Source organism: Amborella trichopoda, chromosome 10, assembly GCF_054954075.1.
Source record: "Amborella trichopoda isolate Santa Cruz 75 chromosome 10, AtrichopodaSantaCruz75HAP2 v2.0, whole genome shotgun sequence".
In the NCBI taxonomy this organism is placed as follows: Eukaryota; Viridiplantae; Streptophyta; class Magnoliopsida; order Amborellales; family Amborellaceae; genus Amborella; species Amborella trichopoda.
The window spans coordinates 35,594,995-35,612,137 of record NC_142345.1 but is presented as its reverse complement, the minus strand read 5'-3'; the positions used below and the strand labels follow the sequence as shown (position 1 = coordinate 35,612,137).

At 38.7% G+C, this 17,143-nt stretch overlaps 1 protein-coding gene across 3 annotated transcripts; it reads right to left on the bottom strand.

Annotated features, from left to right (window-relative positions):
* Positions 1 to 393: 393 nt before the first annotated feature.
* Positions 394 to 16,720, bottom strand: LOC148780184 (truncated FRIGIDA-like protein 1). 3 transcript variants are annotated; one of them, XR_016042703.1, is made up of 4 exons: positions 15,614 to 16,720; positions 2,661 to 2,836; positions 2,316 to 2,537; positions 1,328 to 1,674 (listed from the first exon to the last, which is right to left on the bottom strand). XR_016042703.1 is itself a non-coding variant. In XM_088849686.1 (3 exons), exons 1-3 carry the CDS (start codon positions 16,509 to 16,511, stop codon positions 522 to 524), a joined length of 1,983 nt encoding a protein of 660 aa, XP_088705812.1. In that variant the 5' UTR covers positions 16,512 to 16,720; the 3' UTR covers positions 394 to 521. The 3 variants fall into 3 exon arrangements, 2 of the variants coding, with proteins under 2 accessions (XP_088705812.1, XP_088705813.1); XM_088849686.1 differs by lacking the exon at positions 2,316 to 2,537 and having other exon boundaries at positions 394 to 1,430; XM_088849687.1 differs by having other exon boundaries at positions 1,328 to 2,537.
* Positions 16,721 to 17,143: the final 423 nt, after the last annotated feature.

Below are 17,143 nucleotides of genomic sequence, written 5' to 3'. Positions count from 1 at the left end.
AACCCCAATAAAACTCTATAACTCATGTAGTCCCCATAAATATGGCACTTGCCCTTTAGCTCACCTCCACCTCATCGATTCCCTCTCCCACACAACTCCCAAGCTAATCCACAAAGAAAATTCCAACCGACAAGAAGAGCCTTGTTAATCCTAAATGAAGCACCTCCCATCCTACCCAACACATTAAATCGAATCCCCCTTCAGTCCCCTCATGCTTCAAGTACGAAATTCAACGAACAATAGTAATTATAATTAAGCCCATGCCCCTAAAATAAATAAAATAAATAATAAAAATAAAATAAAGTTCAATAGCTCATTTAAACTTTGATTTGCATAACAAAGGCCAGATGGGTCTTAGCCCTCTCAACCCATCAATGCTCCAAACCTCTTCGATTCGCAACAACTTCAAACCCTATATTCACTATGTTAATAGTGCCAGTGAACTATGTTACAACACTCAAAACCTCTCAAAATTATGCGGCCGCATCTAGACCACCTGGCCCATTAGAGAAACATCATCATTAATAGTAAGAGGAGTTACCCGCACCATAAGAGTAGCCATCATAGCTCCCCAAACCTCCATAAGACCCTAACCCACCCATGGCTTCAGCGCCATAGGACCTTGGCCCACTAGTTGGTCTAGCATCATACAACCCTGACTCACCAGGTGGTCCAGTACCATAGGAACCTAAACCACCATTAGGTGCAACTCTGTAGGACCCTGAACCACCAATCGGCACAGCATGATAGGAGCCTTGCCCACCAGCGGGGTCAACTCCAAAGGACCCTGTCCCACCAGGGGTTATGGTGCCACACGCCCCAGACCCACTAGCAGGTCCAGTCCCATAGGACCCAGACTGAGCAATGGCTGAAGTTCTGTACAACGCTGACCCACCCACAGGTGTAACACCATAGGAACCGGACACACTAGTTGGTGGGGTGCCATACCCTGACGCACTAGTGGGTGCTGGATAAGGCAATCCACCACTCATGAGGGACTCCGATGAGTATAATTGGGTTCGAGACGTATGTGCCTGGCTCCCTTGTGAAACACTTAGAGAGGAAGAAAATGACCCAAAGCCCACAGGTCTCTCGTATGGACTCAACCCACCAAGCCCATAAGGCCCAACGACCCCTTTCTCGCCTCGGTATGAATAAACTGATGGCTTTTCGATGTATCCTGAAGCCAGGCCAAAGATGCCCTTGGGTCCGTTAAGCCCTGGTGAAGAAGCTGGTGCATGGTCTTTACGGGCGCGCTTTTTGTTCTTTCTATCAAAAGAAACTTGCTTCTTTCTTTCAGCCATTAGCTTGTCCAGATGTGAAATTCTTTTCTGTAAGTTATCACAGGAGATTCGATTTTGTAGGCTGTGTTCTTTAGCACACTTTATCACTGCCCATAGGCCAGAGATTTCTTTCGCAGCAGCCTTGTTCTGTAAGAAAGGCATCAATTGTTAATCATCATTTAAGAAAGAATAGAGAATTGAACAATACACAGCAGAAGAAAAAGGTAGGTATGCTATAGTACAACAAACATGGAAGAACATAATCTATTGTGGTGATGAAGAGAGAGAACCAATCAGGATTCGAGACAAACCCAGTGGTGGTCACCCTCTCTTCCCATTTCTCTGTTTCTTCAAATGGCAATAACCCTGATAGAAAATGCTTTTCTCCCAACTAAAAGTACAAACAAGGAATATGTTTCAGTTGCTATATAGAGGTAATGGAGTCACTAAACTAACTCAAAGTTTTGTTTCCTGATGTAAGGTGGTTTGGCAATGTTAAATCACTCTTGGTGAATCCTTAAAGGTGTCATCATTTCAAGAATCTTACCTATGTACATTTTTTTATACAATACAGCAAGGTATTTTAACCACTATCCTTCTTAAGTATCATATCAAAGTTGACCCAACCAGAAACCAAATTTCCAAATGATTCTTTATGCTTTCTTTGCTAACAGAATGATAGCTTTTGTTCAAAACCTATCTATATTGAGGCTTTAAACTCAAACAAGAGAACGGAAAAAAAAATTGAGTGGACCGATTCACAGGAAACCCTCCACAAGGTAGACTTGTCTTAGTTATTTTTTGACATGTCCTATGAGGCAATCCCTAGTAAGGACTTGATGAATTGATGCGGCTTAGACAATTCTATTGTCATTTGTTAAGTTTTTCTCAGGCCATGAAAGTTATGTTACTAGCTAACCCAGCAAGTGTTATGCCCCTTAATTTTCAATAAAAACTTAAAGACAACCCATAATTGCAAGGCGAAGTATCTATGTACTATCTGTGTACAATATAGTAAACGCCCGAAATGACCTTCATGTAATTGTAACCAGGTGAATCTCCATCAACAGGAACTACAACACCTCTCCATCATCCATCATCGTGAACAAATAGTAAAAACTAAGTGTACCCAGTTGAATGTCCAACATTAGGAATCACAGTAAATCCCACCGTCCATTGTTTGGAACAGTCAATGAATGCCTCCACTGCATGACATGTACCATAAATATGCGGGTTCTGTATGCTGTAGTTTCCCTATTTGAAAATATCAAGACTTGTAACTTTTGGGAATAAACCACAGTAACGAAGCAACAAATTTTGAGCAATATGGACTGCTTGGAGCATTCAGATGAATGCTGAGAGACTTGGCTATCATACCTGTGCTCTAACAGATCTCTTTCCACCTGACAAGAATTCATCAGCAGCTTTCTTGTTTTCCTTCATATAAGATGTCAAATAGTTAACTGGCTCGAACTTGTCAACAAGGCCAAAAGCACAAGTAAAGTTTACGGCCTCAATATACTTCCCACTTGAGATCAGTTTCTCGATAAAACCTGTCATCAGAAAGAAGTTTAAATCTGCCATAAAAATCATACAAAAGGGAAGGAGAGGAATGATGTGAGAAAGAAGCAGAAGACAAAGGGACCAAAAAACATTTAAAAAGATAACCAATTTAAGGGGGAAGAAAGCCAAAGGGGAAGATCAGGTGCCTTCACCAGGAGTAGATTAGGAAAAACCCCCAAAAAAAAAAAAAAAGAAGAAGAAGAAAAGGGGAAGCATGCAAACGCTTGAGTATAGCTCCGCTACAGCAAGAAAATATAACAAATGAAAAACAGAAATCATAAGAAAATATCCCACATAAAAAAACAGAAATCATCTAAATAGCATCAGTTCCCATGAGCCAAGAGAAACCCTGAGCATGAAATGAACAAGGCTATCTTGACAATCCAGCTGCCACTATCCCAACTACTGTGAATCAACAGATATCTATACCAAACATGAAGATCCATGAATACAGAACACTGGGGAGTAGGGAAGTAAGGAAAACATACCAGCAAAAACAAAAAGGAGATCCAATCCCTTTACTATTGATAGCACATAGTGTAACACATCAAGTTGCAACATAAGGTGTAAACAAACTGTGACATCTATTAATATTGTGTGAACCCAAATTATACAGGAACAGGAAGGTGAGAAACAGGAATACTGCCTTCACAAAATCTACGCCAAGACATTAAAAGGGCATTAGTTTCAAAATTAGATCTGCTAATTACCCATTAAACGAAAAGGCCTGTTACAACTACTATTGCAAATTACCTACTCATAGGTGGCACTCCATGGTGGGATAAGTCACTAAAGGCCGATCCAATCACATTAAGAGAAGCTAGGCTTCCGACATCAAGGATCACTTAAAGAGGGGGAAAACTTATTGGGCCATAGGTCACTGCAGACAGACTTTTATCAATCAAAAAAAAAACACAAAAAACAAGAAAAAGATGACCAAAGGTTCAACAGTCATGATATCCCTCCACTCTGAATATGAAGGGCCATGAGAATGCTAAAACAAGATGAGGCTCTGTAAAGAACCGTAAAGATCTTCATCGATCCAACATGAGGCCCTGTAAAGATCTCCCACCCCACAGGGACCAGTGTTATTCAATGAAATCCACCGTCGAAGTTGAGCTTGAGATATCCATCTAATAAAAGATTACAAGACAAATATTCCCACAACTCCTCAAGAATCAGCAACCACATAATCATGGAATCTCCAATCTCAACAAAACCAACCATATGGAAACAATGAACCACACGTACTAAGTCCAAGCTCTGTTAAGAAACCAAACTCCTAGTGATTAAAAAGTCAGAATCAAGCTCCAACCAACCAGGAGGCCGAGCCCGAATCTTCACAGTCCGACTCAGGCGGGTCCAAGTCGGACCAGGCCATATTTATTAAGAAAAATGAAAATATAATGAAAAGATCAGGATGCTCGGGCGACTCCTAGGGTTTTCAGCCTGGAATCACCTGGCTCCCCATATGGACTGACTAGGACGAGTCCCAAGCTAACCAGGCATTTTGTAACACTGCCAACTCCATCACTACACGTTCACTAATGTTAAGCTGAGTCTGTAGCAGTATCAAAATTTCACCACACACACTGGGAATACATTACAGATCCCCGAGGCATCATCCACATATTTCGTGTGAGAAATAAAAGTTCCCAGGAGTCACACCAAACCTTCAATCTGTCCTAAAGTGACCACCTTACGGGTTATTATGCAAAACACTTTTTTCTTGATTGTCAATCATTTATCTGAACACATATACCACAATCATGATAGAATTGGAGATAAGGGTTTGTGCAGTCTTAAATCCCTCTAAACTGAAAGAAGCCTCTAGAAGAAGTAACTAAATAACAATATCATAGGATGCAGCACAAATAAATGGGCTCATCCATCACCTATTCTTCTACCCAAACCCCACAAAAACAACAATCAATCAAATACTATCCCATCTATTTGATCACATGTCTTTCTTGTCTACTTCCCAATGTGTTTCATTGAAACCTGACTATGGCTCCCAATGGGCCAGCCCTCACACAGGGTTCTCTGCTGGGCCTGGTGATCTGGCCTGAAGTTAATGCCCACAGCCTGGGCCGGGCCTGACAAATTATGCCCAAAACAATTTCGGGCCAGGCCAAGGCCACCCCTGGCCTGACCTTCAAATTTATATATAATATATTTTCATACATTATATACATAAACTTTTTGGAAATGTTTATACATTATGGGGAATGGTGATTTATTAAATACAATATGAAATGATCATTTATGAAATATATTATGTACAGGGAATGATCATGTATTATATATATAATTTATGCAATAAATACATTATCATTTGATCTGGCTCCTCACCCTAGAAACCACCTCTCTCATAACTGCCTCTCTTTCCCTTTCTCTCAATCTCCTTTGTCTCTCAAAACAGCCTCTCTTTTTCTTTTCCTCAATATTCCCCTTCCTCTCTCAAAGCCATCTTTCTTTCCCATTTCCCTCTCAAAACCGCCTCGACCCCTTTCTCTTTCAATTCCACCTCTCATTGTCTCTCTGGAGATGGGGTTTTCCCTCTGTCACTTCTACCTCTTGAGATTTACAGAGTTTTGGACAGAGAGAGATGGATTATTGTAGGTTCAAAGAGAGATGGATGCTTGACCGCCATGGATTTCTTGGAGGTTCTCATGCCTTTTGCCATGCTCTCAGGAGCCTATGCAGCTGATGCCCTTGCTTCGTTACTCTCTAATACATTGGTCATGATGCCTTATCTCACCGCTGGTTCAATGGTAGTCTTCATCTATGGCTTCTTTTGCTGAGAGGCCATGGATTCCATTCTTTAGGTTTTTTCATTTTTTTTGTTTGCTACATTCATTGATGTTGTGATGATTCATGAGACACTAAGACTTTGCTCCTTTCATTCTCTCTTGGTCTCTCTCACTATGTCTCTCTCTCTCTCTCTTTTTTTGGGTTCCATCGTTTGTTTTTTAATCCCCTAATAATTGGGTAAAGGACAAGTAATTTCACTTCATATTTTTCCCATAGTTGTGGCGATTGGGAGCCACACTGAGAGAAAAATCGAGATAAGGAGTGAGCAATCGTGAAATGCTAGAAAATCCATATACTTGGGAGCGTCGCATGTAAAATGCCCATATATTAGGGGAGAAGATCCCCAAATGTTAGGGATTGAGATCCCAACTTTTTGGGGATCTTGATCATGACCTTTTGGGATGTTGATCCCAACCTTTTAAGATTTAGGATAATATATATTCTTTAAAGTATGTATCTCTTTATTTATAGCCAGCAAGCAATGCAACTATATTAAAACTATAGTTGTGTTCCTAACTAGTCGTTATCCTCAATTTAGTTTTATCTCAGTCTTAAAGTTGGGATCAAGATCTCTAACAGTGGGAACTCAAATACCTGATAATAGGGATTGGGATCCCAAAATTTAGAAATGGAGATCCCGGAGCACGGGAGAGAGATCCTAGAGGGGGGTCGCCACCTATTTGAAAGATCCCAATAACTTTTTGTTTCTTTTTTCCCTTTGCTTATTTGAGAAATTTGTCTGTATAAATGCCCTTAGTGGGTGGAAAACTCACCATTGTTCGGTCGAGTAGGATTTGGGGTGCTCAAACCCATATGATGTGATCTACATTGGGCAGCCATGCATTTTTCTCCAAAAGTACCATTCAAAAAAACTAAATAAATAAATTATACATATATATATATATGGGAAAATATCTCCTTATTCCCTATTTTTAACTTCCATATCTCAAGAGACCCAAGAATTGAAAATATTATTTGTAAGCAAAATGTCTTCATCTTTTTTATCTTACAACCCCCTGGACCCCTTTGACCATAAATTCTTTACCCAAACATACACTAAAATGACACCCTATTCAAACTCCATCTGTCTCTTTAAAACTCCATCTCTCTCTTCGCTTATCGGTGAGTTTACCAGCCAAGGGGTTTAGCTTGAGCTCAAACACGAGCACACCTTCTCATGTGTGAGAGAGAGATGGAGTTTTAGAGGGAGAGATGGAGTTTGAATTATAGGGAGAGAGATGGAATTTTGAGAGAGAGACGATGATGCGTGAGAGAGAGATGGAGTTTGGGTTTTAGAGAGAGATGGAGTTTTAGAGACAGAGAGAGAGAAAGAGAGAGCCATTTCATAAGTTGTTGAGGTCAATAATACATGGTCAAAAGGGTTTAGGGGGTTGGAAGGTAGAAAAGATGGAGTCCATTTGTTTACAAGTAATATTTTCAATTCTTAGGTTTGATGAGATATAAAAGGTAAAAATAGGGGATAATAAGATATTTTCCCAATATATATATATATATATATATATTGTGTTTATGGCCGTGTCCAGTTTGATCTTTTCAAGCCGGCTAGGCTCGGCCAGAAAGTCTTGGTTTTGGCTCAAGTTGTGCCCAAGCATAGTCATAAAAATTTGGAACTGGCCTCGATTGACATCAGTCTGGCCTGTTGGCAGCCTTACCTTTAACCAATTCACTCTCTGAGTACCACAGCTTCATCCAATATTTGTCTCCTATTCATGACGATCCCTTTGCAATAAGGGAAAACTCTAGAATCTCCTTAGGTTGGCTCTGACACTTTCAATAGAATTATACACAAAAATATTTCTTATCCCGATCCAATGTACCAGCATATCTCTTATTCCTATTCCAAGTGCCTACCTCCATAGTGAATAAGATTGAGAAATGATGTGCAGCTTTTATGGAATCGTTCCTAAGAAAATTGTATTTAGTCAAAAGGGAGGTTGTTTTCAGGTCAAGGACCAAAGATGGCATGGGTATTCAACACATCAACAAATCAGTCTCTTTAGAAAGTGGGTGAAGGTTAGGATAGCACTCTGACCACTTTAGCAAGAGAATGGTAGCCAAAGTAGTTAAGCACTAGGGATGGATTATAGTTACCCGAATCGCCTATGAGGATAGCGATTCCGTTTCGGAATCTCGATTCGACATCTCCCCTGGTGAAGGTCAATTCTAAAAGAAAGGAATCACGTTTCCATTTTTTGCGAAATGCGATTCCACCTAGTTTAGGAATCTCGATTCCTGGATTGCCAGAATCAAGATTCCATATCGAGGACTTTGTGATTCTTAGCTACACAAGAATGTGATTCTACTTGTGAGAAACGTTGATTCCAAATATTTTGGAATTGCGAATCCATGTTGTTTGGAATCAAGTTTCTACATTGCAGACATCGTGATTCCTTACTACACAACAATGTGATTCTACTTATGCTAAACGTTGATTCAAAGTATTAAGGAATTGCAAATTCATGTTGTCAGGAAGCAATGTGAGCATAGGGAGAGGATAAACCTTGCAATGTGTGCTCAATCATGAGTGAGTGTGAGAAAATTTGAAGGTGTTGCACACGACAATAAAATCAAAATTTAAAATATGAGTAATATGTGAGCATATGAGAGCAAAAACCCTTCGATGTGTGCTCACCAATCATGAGTGAGAGCGCGACATGTAAGTAATATGTTAAATTTTTTAGTTTCTTAGTTACTAATTTCCATCCTTCATTCCATGTTACTTTTTAAGAACTCTTACCAAGAATAAATAATATTAAAAAAATATGTTACTTCAAATTTAATAATGTTTGGTAAATGGTGTAGATACTAAACGTACTAATGTAATAATGTTTAATATATGATCGACACCGTCATTTCTTCAAGTTGAATAAGAGGATAAAAATGTTTTTCTTTAAGTAAAATAAGAAGGTAATAAGGATAGAACGAAGTGCCCTGTGTGACGTTTTAGGTTAAATTAATCATTAAATATCACATAAATTGACTTAAAAATTGAATAACTTAATTTTCAAAAGTCAAAAGACTCAAAACTACATTTAACAAAGAAGAATTACTATGTCATGTACTTATTTTACAATTCAAGGAAAGGAGAAAAAGGGAGCTTGCCCTTGTTCTCACTACTTGTATGTCGTAGACTAGCTCCAGACCTTGTAGACATAACAGAGTTATCGTTAGACCGAGTCCATTGTAAGGGATTGTCAACAAAGATATCATAAAGGTTGACATTAGTACCTGGAGTCTTGGACTGAGTATATATAGACCAAAATTCAATCTTGTAGTAATGGGTAAATTTATATATTTTCTGAATACTTCTCTCATATACCAGAGGGAATTGGTTCACAATTCTAGTAAAGGGAGAATCTCGATTCCAATATGGGGAGAATCACGATTCCGGAATGGTGAGAATGTTGATTCCAAGTTGATGGAGACAGCGATTCTAGAATTTTAGGAATCACGATTCTTTATTTTTAGGAATCACGATTCCAGCAACCACCAAAACAAGTGAGGTCATGTGTGATTCCATGTAGGTATGAAACGCAATTCCAACATGAAGGGACATCGATTCTTGTAAATAGGAAAAACGATTTCTAATTTTTTGAATCATGGTTCCGAAATTGTGAGAATCATTTTTCTCAAATCCGAATCGCACGGATAGTGATTTCTAGATTCCGAAACTTCTGATACACGCGATTCTGATTCCAAAATTGCTTCAGAATCACAGACGCTTCCAACAACTATAGGATGGATTACGAAAATTCCGAGGAGGGAAGGACTCAAGCTTGGGTGCTAGGACAAGGAATAGCTGAGTGAGATCCCTGCTTATGAAAGATGGAAAGAGAACTCACTTATGAAGAGATGTTGCTGCAGATAACAATACCACGCATACAAAACCACTAGAAGAGCAACTTCTGAGGCTACTTGACATTCAAAAAGTGGTAGTAGAAGTAGCATAAGGTTATCCCTCGCGGACAATGTGGTGTCCATGTTTTCGTAGGGATCTCAAAGAGGAAGAGATGATCAATTTTATTTTTTGTTTATTTTTGAAGAGCAACTCTTGAGGCTTTTTGATATTCACAAAGTGGTAGTAGAAGTAGCATAAGGTTATGGCTCGCGGAAAGTCCATGTTTTCGTAGGGATCTCAAAGAGGAAGAGATGATCAATTTTATTTTTTGTTTATTTTTTCATTTTTTTCTTTTTGGTGCTTCATTCACATAAGAAACTATATAAATTTGTGTATGGGCATCAACCAGTGTTTTAGAACCCAGTATTGACTGTTGGGGCTAGTCCTCCACTGTATGGATTCAAATCGGCAATTCCAATTCGGATCATCCAATTGTTCAGGGTCAAAAAAATAGAATATTAAAAAAAAAAAAAAAAAATCAATCAAGTGGGAATCACCCAATTCAATGACCTAGATCATCGATTCTACTAACAGAACCACCCAGATCTCCAACATAACCATGCAATTCCCACCAAGTAAGACTAATTCCTAGTTTCATAAAGGAACGGTCAGGCACCTACTAGATTCAATTCGAATTGCTGATACCTAATGCGAATAGACGATTCCTCAAACATTGGTACCAACAAAGGGCCACTCCTTCACAAGCATCCTCTTTTTTGCCCAACAAAGGGCTACCCAATTACAAGCTTCCTCTTTTACCTATCAATGGGTCGTAAAAAATTGCTACCATCCAAATTGAAACTCAAGACTCTTTCAGTTCTCCATTTTGCCAAAGTGTCAACCAAATTATTTGATTATTAGCAAGCATGTTTGCATGTAATTGTAATTTCTTCCATTATACCATAAATTTCGTGAAAAATGCCTCATAGGCACCAAGCATGACCAAGCCTTGTTTCTATCGAGAACATGAAATTAGCGAAGTCATCCTCCACTAAGTCAGCCCCGACTTTGATTGAATCATCTTGGGCCAGTTAGAATGGTGTTACCTACATATTTGGTTGCATCAATGTTCCCAATAGGGCCCCTAAAAGGCAGCAATGCTACCCCATGATCATTGTACCACCTCGGCCAAGGTGGCTCTAGATTGCTCCTAGAGCCACCAATGGAACTGAGTTTAATGGCGTCATGGCGTAGAGGGCACCAAGTGTTTGGCTGGTGGTAACAAGGCACCACACCCCAAGCTATAGAATTCCATTAATATATCAGGGTTTAAAAATCACAGGATCAAACAAGGAGAATAATCTGCCACCCTTTTTTTTGTTGGGGAGGTCCAAGTCTAGGGAAGCCCAAAAATATCTGGTTCCTACCAGTTTCCAGATTTTTTCTCAGTTTTTCAAGTATTTGTGCGCTGATCCAGGTTGGTGAATGGAACAGGTGCCCCAACAATACAGGTCAAGAGCCAAAACGACTCTAGGAAGGACCATAATTACTAACTGAATCTGCAATACAGAAATAATGTGTGACTGTTTCAGTATCCTCCATGCATAGTATGAATCTCTTGGTTCTTGGCATTCGGTTTTAAATATGGCGGAGTCCTCCTTGCATAGTATGGCTGTCGGACACTGGAACTACTTGGTTTTGAATATGGTGAATGGTAAGTGCTTTGTCCATAACAGCCAACCAAGTAAAAGCTTGGGTTGTAAAAGGTTAGGAATTTCGAATTTCCCAAACTCTTCATGCAGTTGCTGTTTCAGCAGTGGATCTTGCTAAATGTTAGTAGAACAACTTTACAAAGAGGATTTTGTTGAGTGCAGGTAGAACAAATTTACTTAAAACAACTCAACTTTTTGGCCCTCATACCATTTTTTATTCTACCCTTGGTGGCATATAAACTTTGGTGTCTTCTGAAAGGTGGGATTGATGCTAGTCTCCCATGCATTCTATTCAAGATTTTCAGCAATAAGGCACTGTTTAGTCATTGCAATTGCTAATAGAGTCTTGGTGTTTATCTTTCAAAGTCTGATTTCCAACCGAAACATCTATTTCCAAAATCTAACTTACTTTTCCATTTCTGACTAGTAACCAACATTGGCTCTGAAATTGGATTCTAGTAGAACAGATACTTGTTCATGCACCCTAGACATTCCTTCAGTGTGAGGTATCATTGATTTACCATTCACTGCAACGCCATCACCATTTACCGAGCAAAGTTCCATTAGCCTCTCTGGGTGGAATATGCTTGTTATCTTTATCTCCCCACAGGGACTCTTAAGAATTGTTCTATTCTTTTGACCACTTTTCCTGGCAGCTAGAATCGTGACATGGATTATACTAGTAAGTTTGGCAATGTTGCCCTTAGAAAGGGTTATCCTTCCACCAAAGGATAAATATCAAGATATCCATGTTTGCCAAGTTTCTCTTGAAAATTTCCACTGCCTATCCCATTGTTCATTGTCCAGTTTTTCCTATCATCCTTCTTTCAAAGCTTCAGATCATCTTCTACACACCTATAAGGGAATATCATATAATTTGGGCTCCCTAACACAAAGGTGGGTTCACTGAGAAAGTGAGAAATCCACCAACAAAACATCAAATGGCTGCCTATTGAAAATCTAATTTGGGGGATTCCTGTCACACCTAAAACTCTAGCTTTTGGGTGGCTGATTCTGCTCAATAAAGCCTTAATATTCAAAGAACTAATGCATCAAGGCATGTCAATTCCAAATTACTGCATCATTTGCAGGGAAGAAGCATGATCATTGCAACACTTATTTTTCATTACTTTAATCATGTGAACTATGAGCTGCAGTATTTATGCTGTTTGGGATAGAATGAGTGTTCTTGAATCACTTAACCCTGGTTAAGCAATGGTTCACTCCTCCATTGCCAAAGCTTGGTCTCATGTTTGAGATTAAGTTTGATTGTTCTCATGTAGGAAGTGTGACTGAAGCACAATACGAGATTCCTCAATGGCAAACAACATAGTGTCACATGGCCAAAAAAGCAGACAAAAAACATACCACAATGTCATGGGCTTTAGTTAGAAGAGAGCTTTCAGGTTACTCAATTACCAACTTCAAAACGGCAAACCATATCAAGGATTCAGAAAAACCAGGGAAACCAGTGCTGCTAACTGGATGATGGATGTCACCTGTATAAGGAACAATCAAATCTAACTTTTATGGTACTGCTAAGGGCAGCACTGGATGAGCTAGAATTGGAGGGGTATTCCAAAAGCATCTACGAAGAGTCCTCAAGATTTTCCCAGGCCCTATCCTAGATAGTGATTCCAACAAAGCTATGTTCACACCCTTCTGATACGTCTATGCTGCATATCTTGAACCAGAAAGTATCCTAATCAGGGGGGAATTTGAAGAATGTTATTACACAGCAGATTACCTGTGGCGTCTGAGTAATATTTTCTAGGAGAAATTATGTATGGACTCATTTTCGTGGCCTTTATTACAGTATGGGGCAATTTTTTTGCTAAAATTACATGGAGACCACCCCACCCCACGGCCCTTTGATTTCAAGAATTGTCCACATGACCGACATTTCCAACACCAGGCAAGTGGGGAATCCTAGCAGTTTTCTACTTTTCTCTTACTCAAGGCCTGTCGATATTAGGAACACTGAACAACCGTAATGTTCTGTGTTTCTAGTGTCGAACAGCCCAACTTCCTAAGTTGTCTGGCACTAGAAATATCAGACTTATTACTTGTTATAAGTAATTATAACTATTTGAATTCTTACTATTTAATTAGCATCATAGAATTAGTGTAATTTAATTAATTATACTCCTTTTATATTGTTATTTGTATTTGAATGAGTTTTTTCCTTATCTTTTAATTGATCCTTTACTTTTTTATTTCTAAATTTATGCGCTATTTCTATTCTATTTTTTCTATTCTATTTTAGATTGCTATTTTATCATATTACCATTTCGTATCTAGTTTTTTATATTCTAATTCTAAAATTAGAAAAATAAAATATAACTACAAATCTAATTAAAATTTAAATTAAATATAAAAAAAGATAGAATAGAAATTCTTATTCTCAAATTAGAATAAATATTCTAATAATTAAATACTTCTATCCATTAACCATTTCCAAAAAAAATATTCTATTATATTAGTTATTAAATTATACTATACTAATTAAATAGTAAAAAAGAAAGGGCCGTAACCCGGTGCTAAGCAAGGTCTCGGGAGGGGTGAGCGGAAACAGTCCTAACCTTTGGCTTATGCACAAAGTGATCGCTCTCAAGACTCGAACCTGTGCTCTTGCGCTGGCTACCAGAGCCTTTTACTATCACACCAAGTGACGGCCCCTATTAATTAAATAGTAAGAATTTAAATAATATTTATTTATAATAAGTCCAGTATTTCTAATGCTCGACAACTTAGGAAGTTTGGGCTGTCAGACATTAGAAACACCAAATAATATGGTTGTTCAGTGTTCTTAATATCTTTGAGTAAAAGAAAAATATAAAATTTGCGGGTTTTCCTAGCTATCCGGCATTGGAAATGTCCGACAGGTGGGGGATTATGAAAAAAAAAGGGCTACAAGGTGGGGGTGGTCTCCACATAATTTTTACAAAAAATTGCCTCCTACCGTAATTTGGGGGGAATGTGCCAGTACGTAATTGTTCCTATTACCTATTAAATATATGATATTACCAAAACCCTTAGGCCTCTTTCCAACATTGTAGAGAGGCTACTAACGTTGCTGATTCGTGGCTAAGGCAGTGTCTTAAATTATCTATCTTCCAATTTTAGACTTCAAATATCAATGTTTAGAAACCTATGTTGTCCCATGCTAATTTTTGTACAAGCTCTATATTGAGCATTTGATATTATCAAAAACCTTAAGGTCTAATCCTAACATTCTTGGAGAGGAACTACTGAGATTGCGGATTCATTGCCTAAAAATGGTGTCTGTAAATCATCTCTCTTGAAATTTAAACATCAAAATTTTAATGTTTAAAGGACAATGTTATCCCCGGCCAATTTTTATTAAAAAAAAGTAAAGCCGCATCTCAAATCTCACATGAAAGTGCAGTTCAAGTGTCGGAGAACCCTCAAATTAATCATCTCGACCTTGACCATTATGGACGTGAAAAGAAAAGGGATTTCAAGCCCTAAAAAAACTTTATCTTGTAACACATTATCTAGATAGTTTGTTTTTAAGTGTTCACAAATCTGCACTATTCTTGGTGCTTCAAATTTCATAATCCATCACGGAAATCGGTTGTACTACCATCGTAGGGTCTCCCATGCTTGAAATGTTTTCCCAACGAGGTTTCGAGATAAGCTTGGCTTTTTTTATAAGACCTCATTCTTTCAATTTGATTGGTCCATCATTCGCAATCTTATGGAAGAAACCCAAAAATCTTATAGAAGAATGGCATACTTAACTCCCCCCCCCCCCCCCCCCCCTCTATTAACCATTTCACTCAAGATATTTGACTCCTCTTAACTAAGCGGGAATGTAGAAATACTTCTTTAGCAAGCATGTACGTCCAAGGACAATAAGATATAAATTCATAATAGTTTCAGGAGAAATAAATCCATGGGCATTACACTCTTAGCTATAATTTCAAGAACCCCGTCCAGCAATTTCCCATCTCATTATTAATATAGAGAAGTTGTTACGAATATCAACTCTCAATTTTTTTACTACTTACCATCATCTCTTTTAATTGTAATCACAAGAACAACCAAAGCATTCCCAAACCAGAAATTAATCATGCCATAACCATATAATAGATAAATTCTGTCTCAATCGTAATCATGACAAAAACCATAATTTATCCATGTCATAATTACCTAGTAGAGAAATCATTATCCTAATACGATAAAAAAAAAACCCATGAATACAAACTCTTAGCAACTGCAATCAACAAGAGCAATTGAAGCATGACAAACCAAAATTCTCCCATCTCAGAAAATTCAGAAATTCATATCATCTCAGAAAATTCAGAAATTCATATCCAATCTCAGGGGGAGAGAGACGATTAACAGAACCCACTTACCAGGCATACTAGGAGTAAAACCAAGAGCTCGGCATAGATCAGGAGCCTCCGTCATCCTTCCAATCAAAGAAATGAATTCGAACAAATCATCAGCATCAAAACCAGAGGCCAAACCATAAGTAGCCAGAAGCTGCAAAAATGCATGCGCAGCAGTTGGGGTTCCACCTTCCTTCTCAGTCTCTGTATAAACCTTTTTCTTCCACTCTCCTGCAATCTTCATGGCTCTCTCTTTAATGTCAGGATTCCTATTAGAGTCAATGGTGGAAAGCCTCTCCAGTAAAAGAATACACGCTCTTCTCGTACCATGAACCTCATCTTTAGGGGTTTCTTGCTTGCCTTTTGTTGGGTAAAACTCTAACACACAGTCAAGAACCAATTCTGCAGAGTTAGGGGCTGACCTAAGAGCCATAGGAAGCTCATATCGAATGGCTGGGACCTCGCGTCGATGTTCAATTATGAACTTGAGAAGTCCCTTTGCATCCATTTTTTCACAGAGGGTCTTCAATATTCGCTTCGGCTTCACACCTAGCTTTGAATTACCTGCAGAAGAATTCTCTGGTTTTACTGGAGTATTTTCAGTTTTTCCTGGTTTTGCCACCATTTTTTCTGGAGATACCTCTGCTTTTGCAGGAATTTTTGCGATGTTCTCAGTAGGTTTCTCTGGTTTTTGCTGAATCATCTCTGGTTTTGGCATCAATTTCTCTTTCTCAGAGAGCTTTTCAAGCTTTTCATTGATTTCTTTCTCGATCAAATGGAAATGGGCCTCAATGTCCTTCCATTGAAGGGGCAAGGAAGCCAGAGAGCCGTGAGAAATCAGGCCTTCAAAGGCTTTGTGGAGGTTCTCTTTCTTCTTTGCTACAGCTTTCATGGCCTCTGAAATTGCACTGAAAGAGTCCATCTTTCTCTATGCAAAACCCTACCACTAACACTGAATTGCACTGCAACTCCAAGGCAGAAAGAAAAACCTTAAACCGATTCTGCAAGTTCAAGAAGAAAAAGGCCCACAATGAAGAAGAATCAAAAACCTAAGCCGAGCCCTAACCAATCCAATATGAGAAGACAAAACCACTAGTGTAAACCCTAGCAGAGCCCATATCTGCAATGTTCAAATGGTTCAGGGAAAACCCTAGCCCCAAAGAGAGGAGTGACTTTTTCACCTACGGGTGACGGAGAACTTTGATGAGGAAGAGAAACTCATCTCCACCGTCCGCTACTTTGTCTACGCTATTCGCACGACGACTATGGTTATTTTCCCAACATTATTGTAACGGCTCACTGTTTTATAGTCGTCGGATTCTTTTAGAGAAATGATCCACGCCGTTACTTTCCTTCACGGGACCTGTACATGATAGTCACCATCTAAACATTACTGCTTACAAAAGCTCTTGATGGCCATCAGTCCAACCATCATCAAGACCGCACGGTTCTGACGTGCTTTGGCAAATGTGGTCTAAAATGAAAGATTAAGTTTGGTTTAAAATCAGCAAAACAACATTTTATCAATTTCACCATATTATTAAAGCGGCTGGT

What these genes read in the sequence shown, in the direction of transcription:
- LOC148780184 (XM_088849686.1), bottom strand. Translation starts at nt 16,511, where the DNA reads ATGGACTCTTTCAGTGCAATTTCAGAGGCCATGAAAGCTGTAGCAAAG. An exon ending in TTTTACTCCTAGTATGCCTG is followed by an intron (nt 2,837 to 15,613) that starts GTAAGTGGGTTC and finishes TTCTGATGACAG; the next exon opens with GTTTTATCGAGAAACTGATC. An exon ending in AGAGATCTGTTAGAGCACAG is followed by an intron (nt 1,431 to 2,660) that starts GTATGATAGCCA and finishes CCTTTCTTACAG; the next exon opens with AACAAGGCTGCTGCGAAAGA.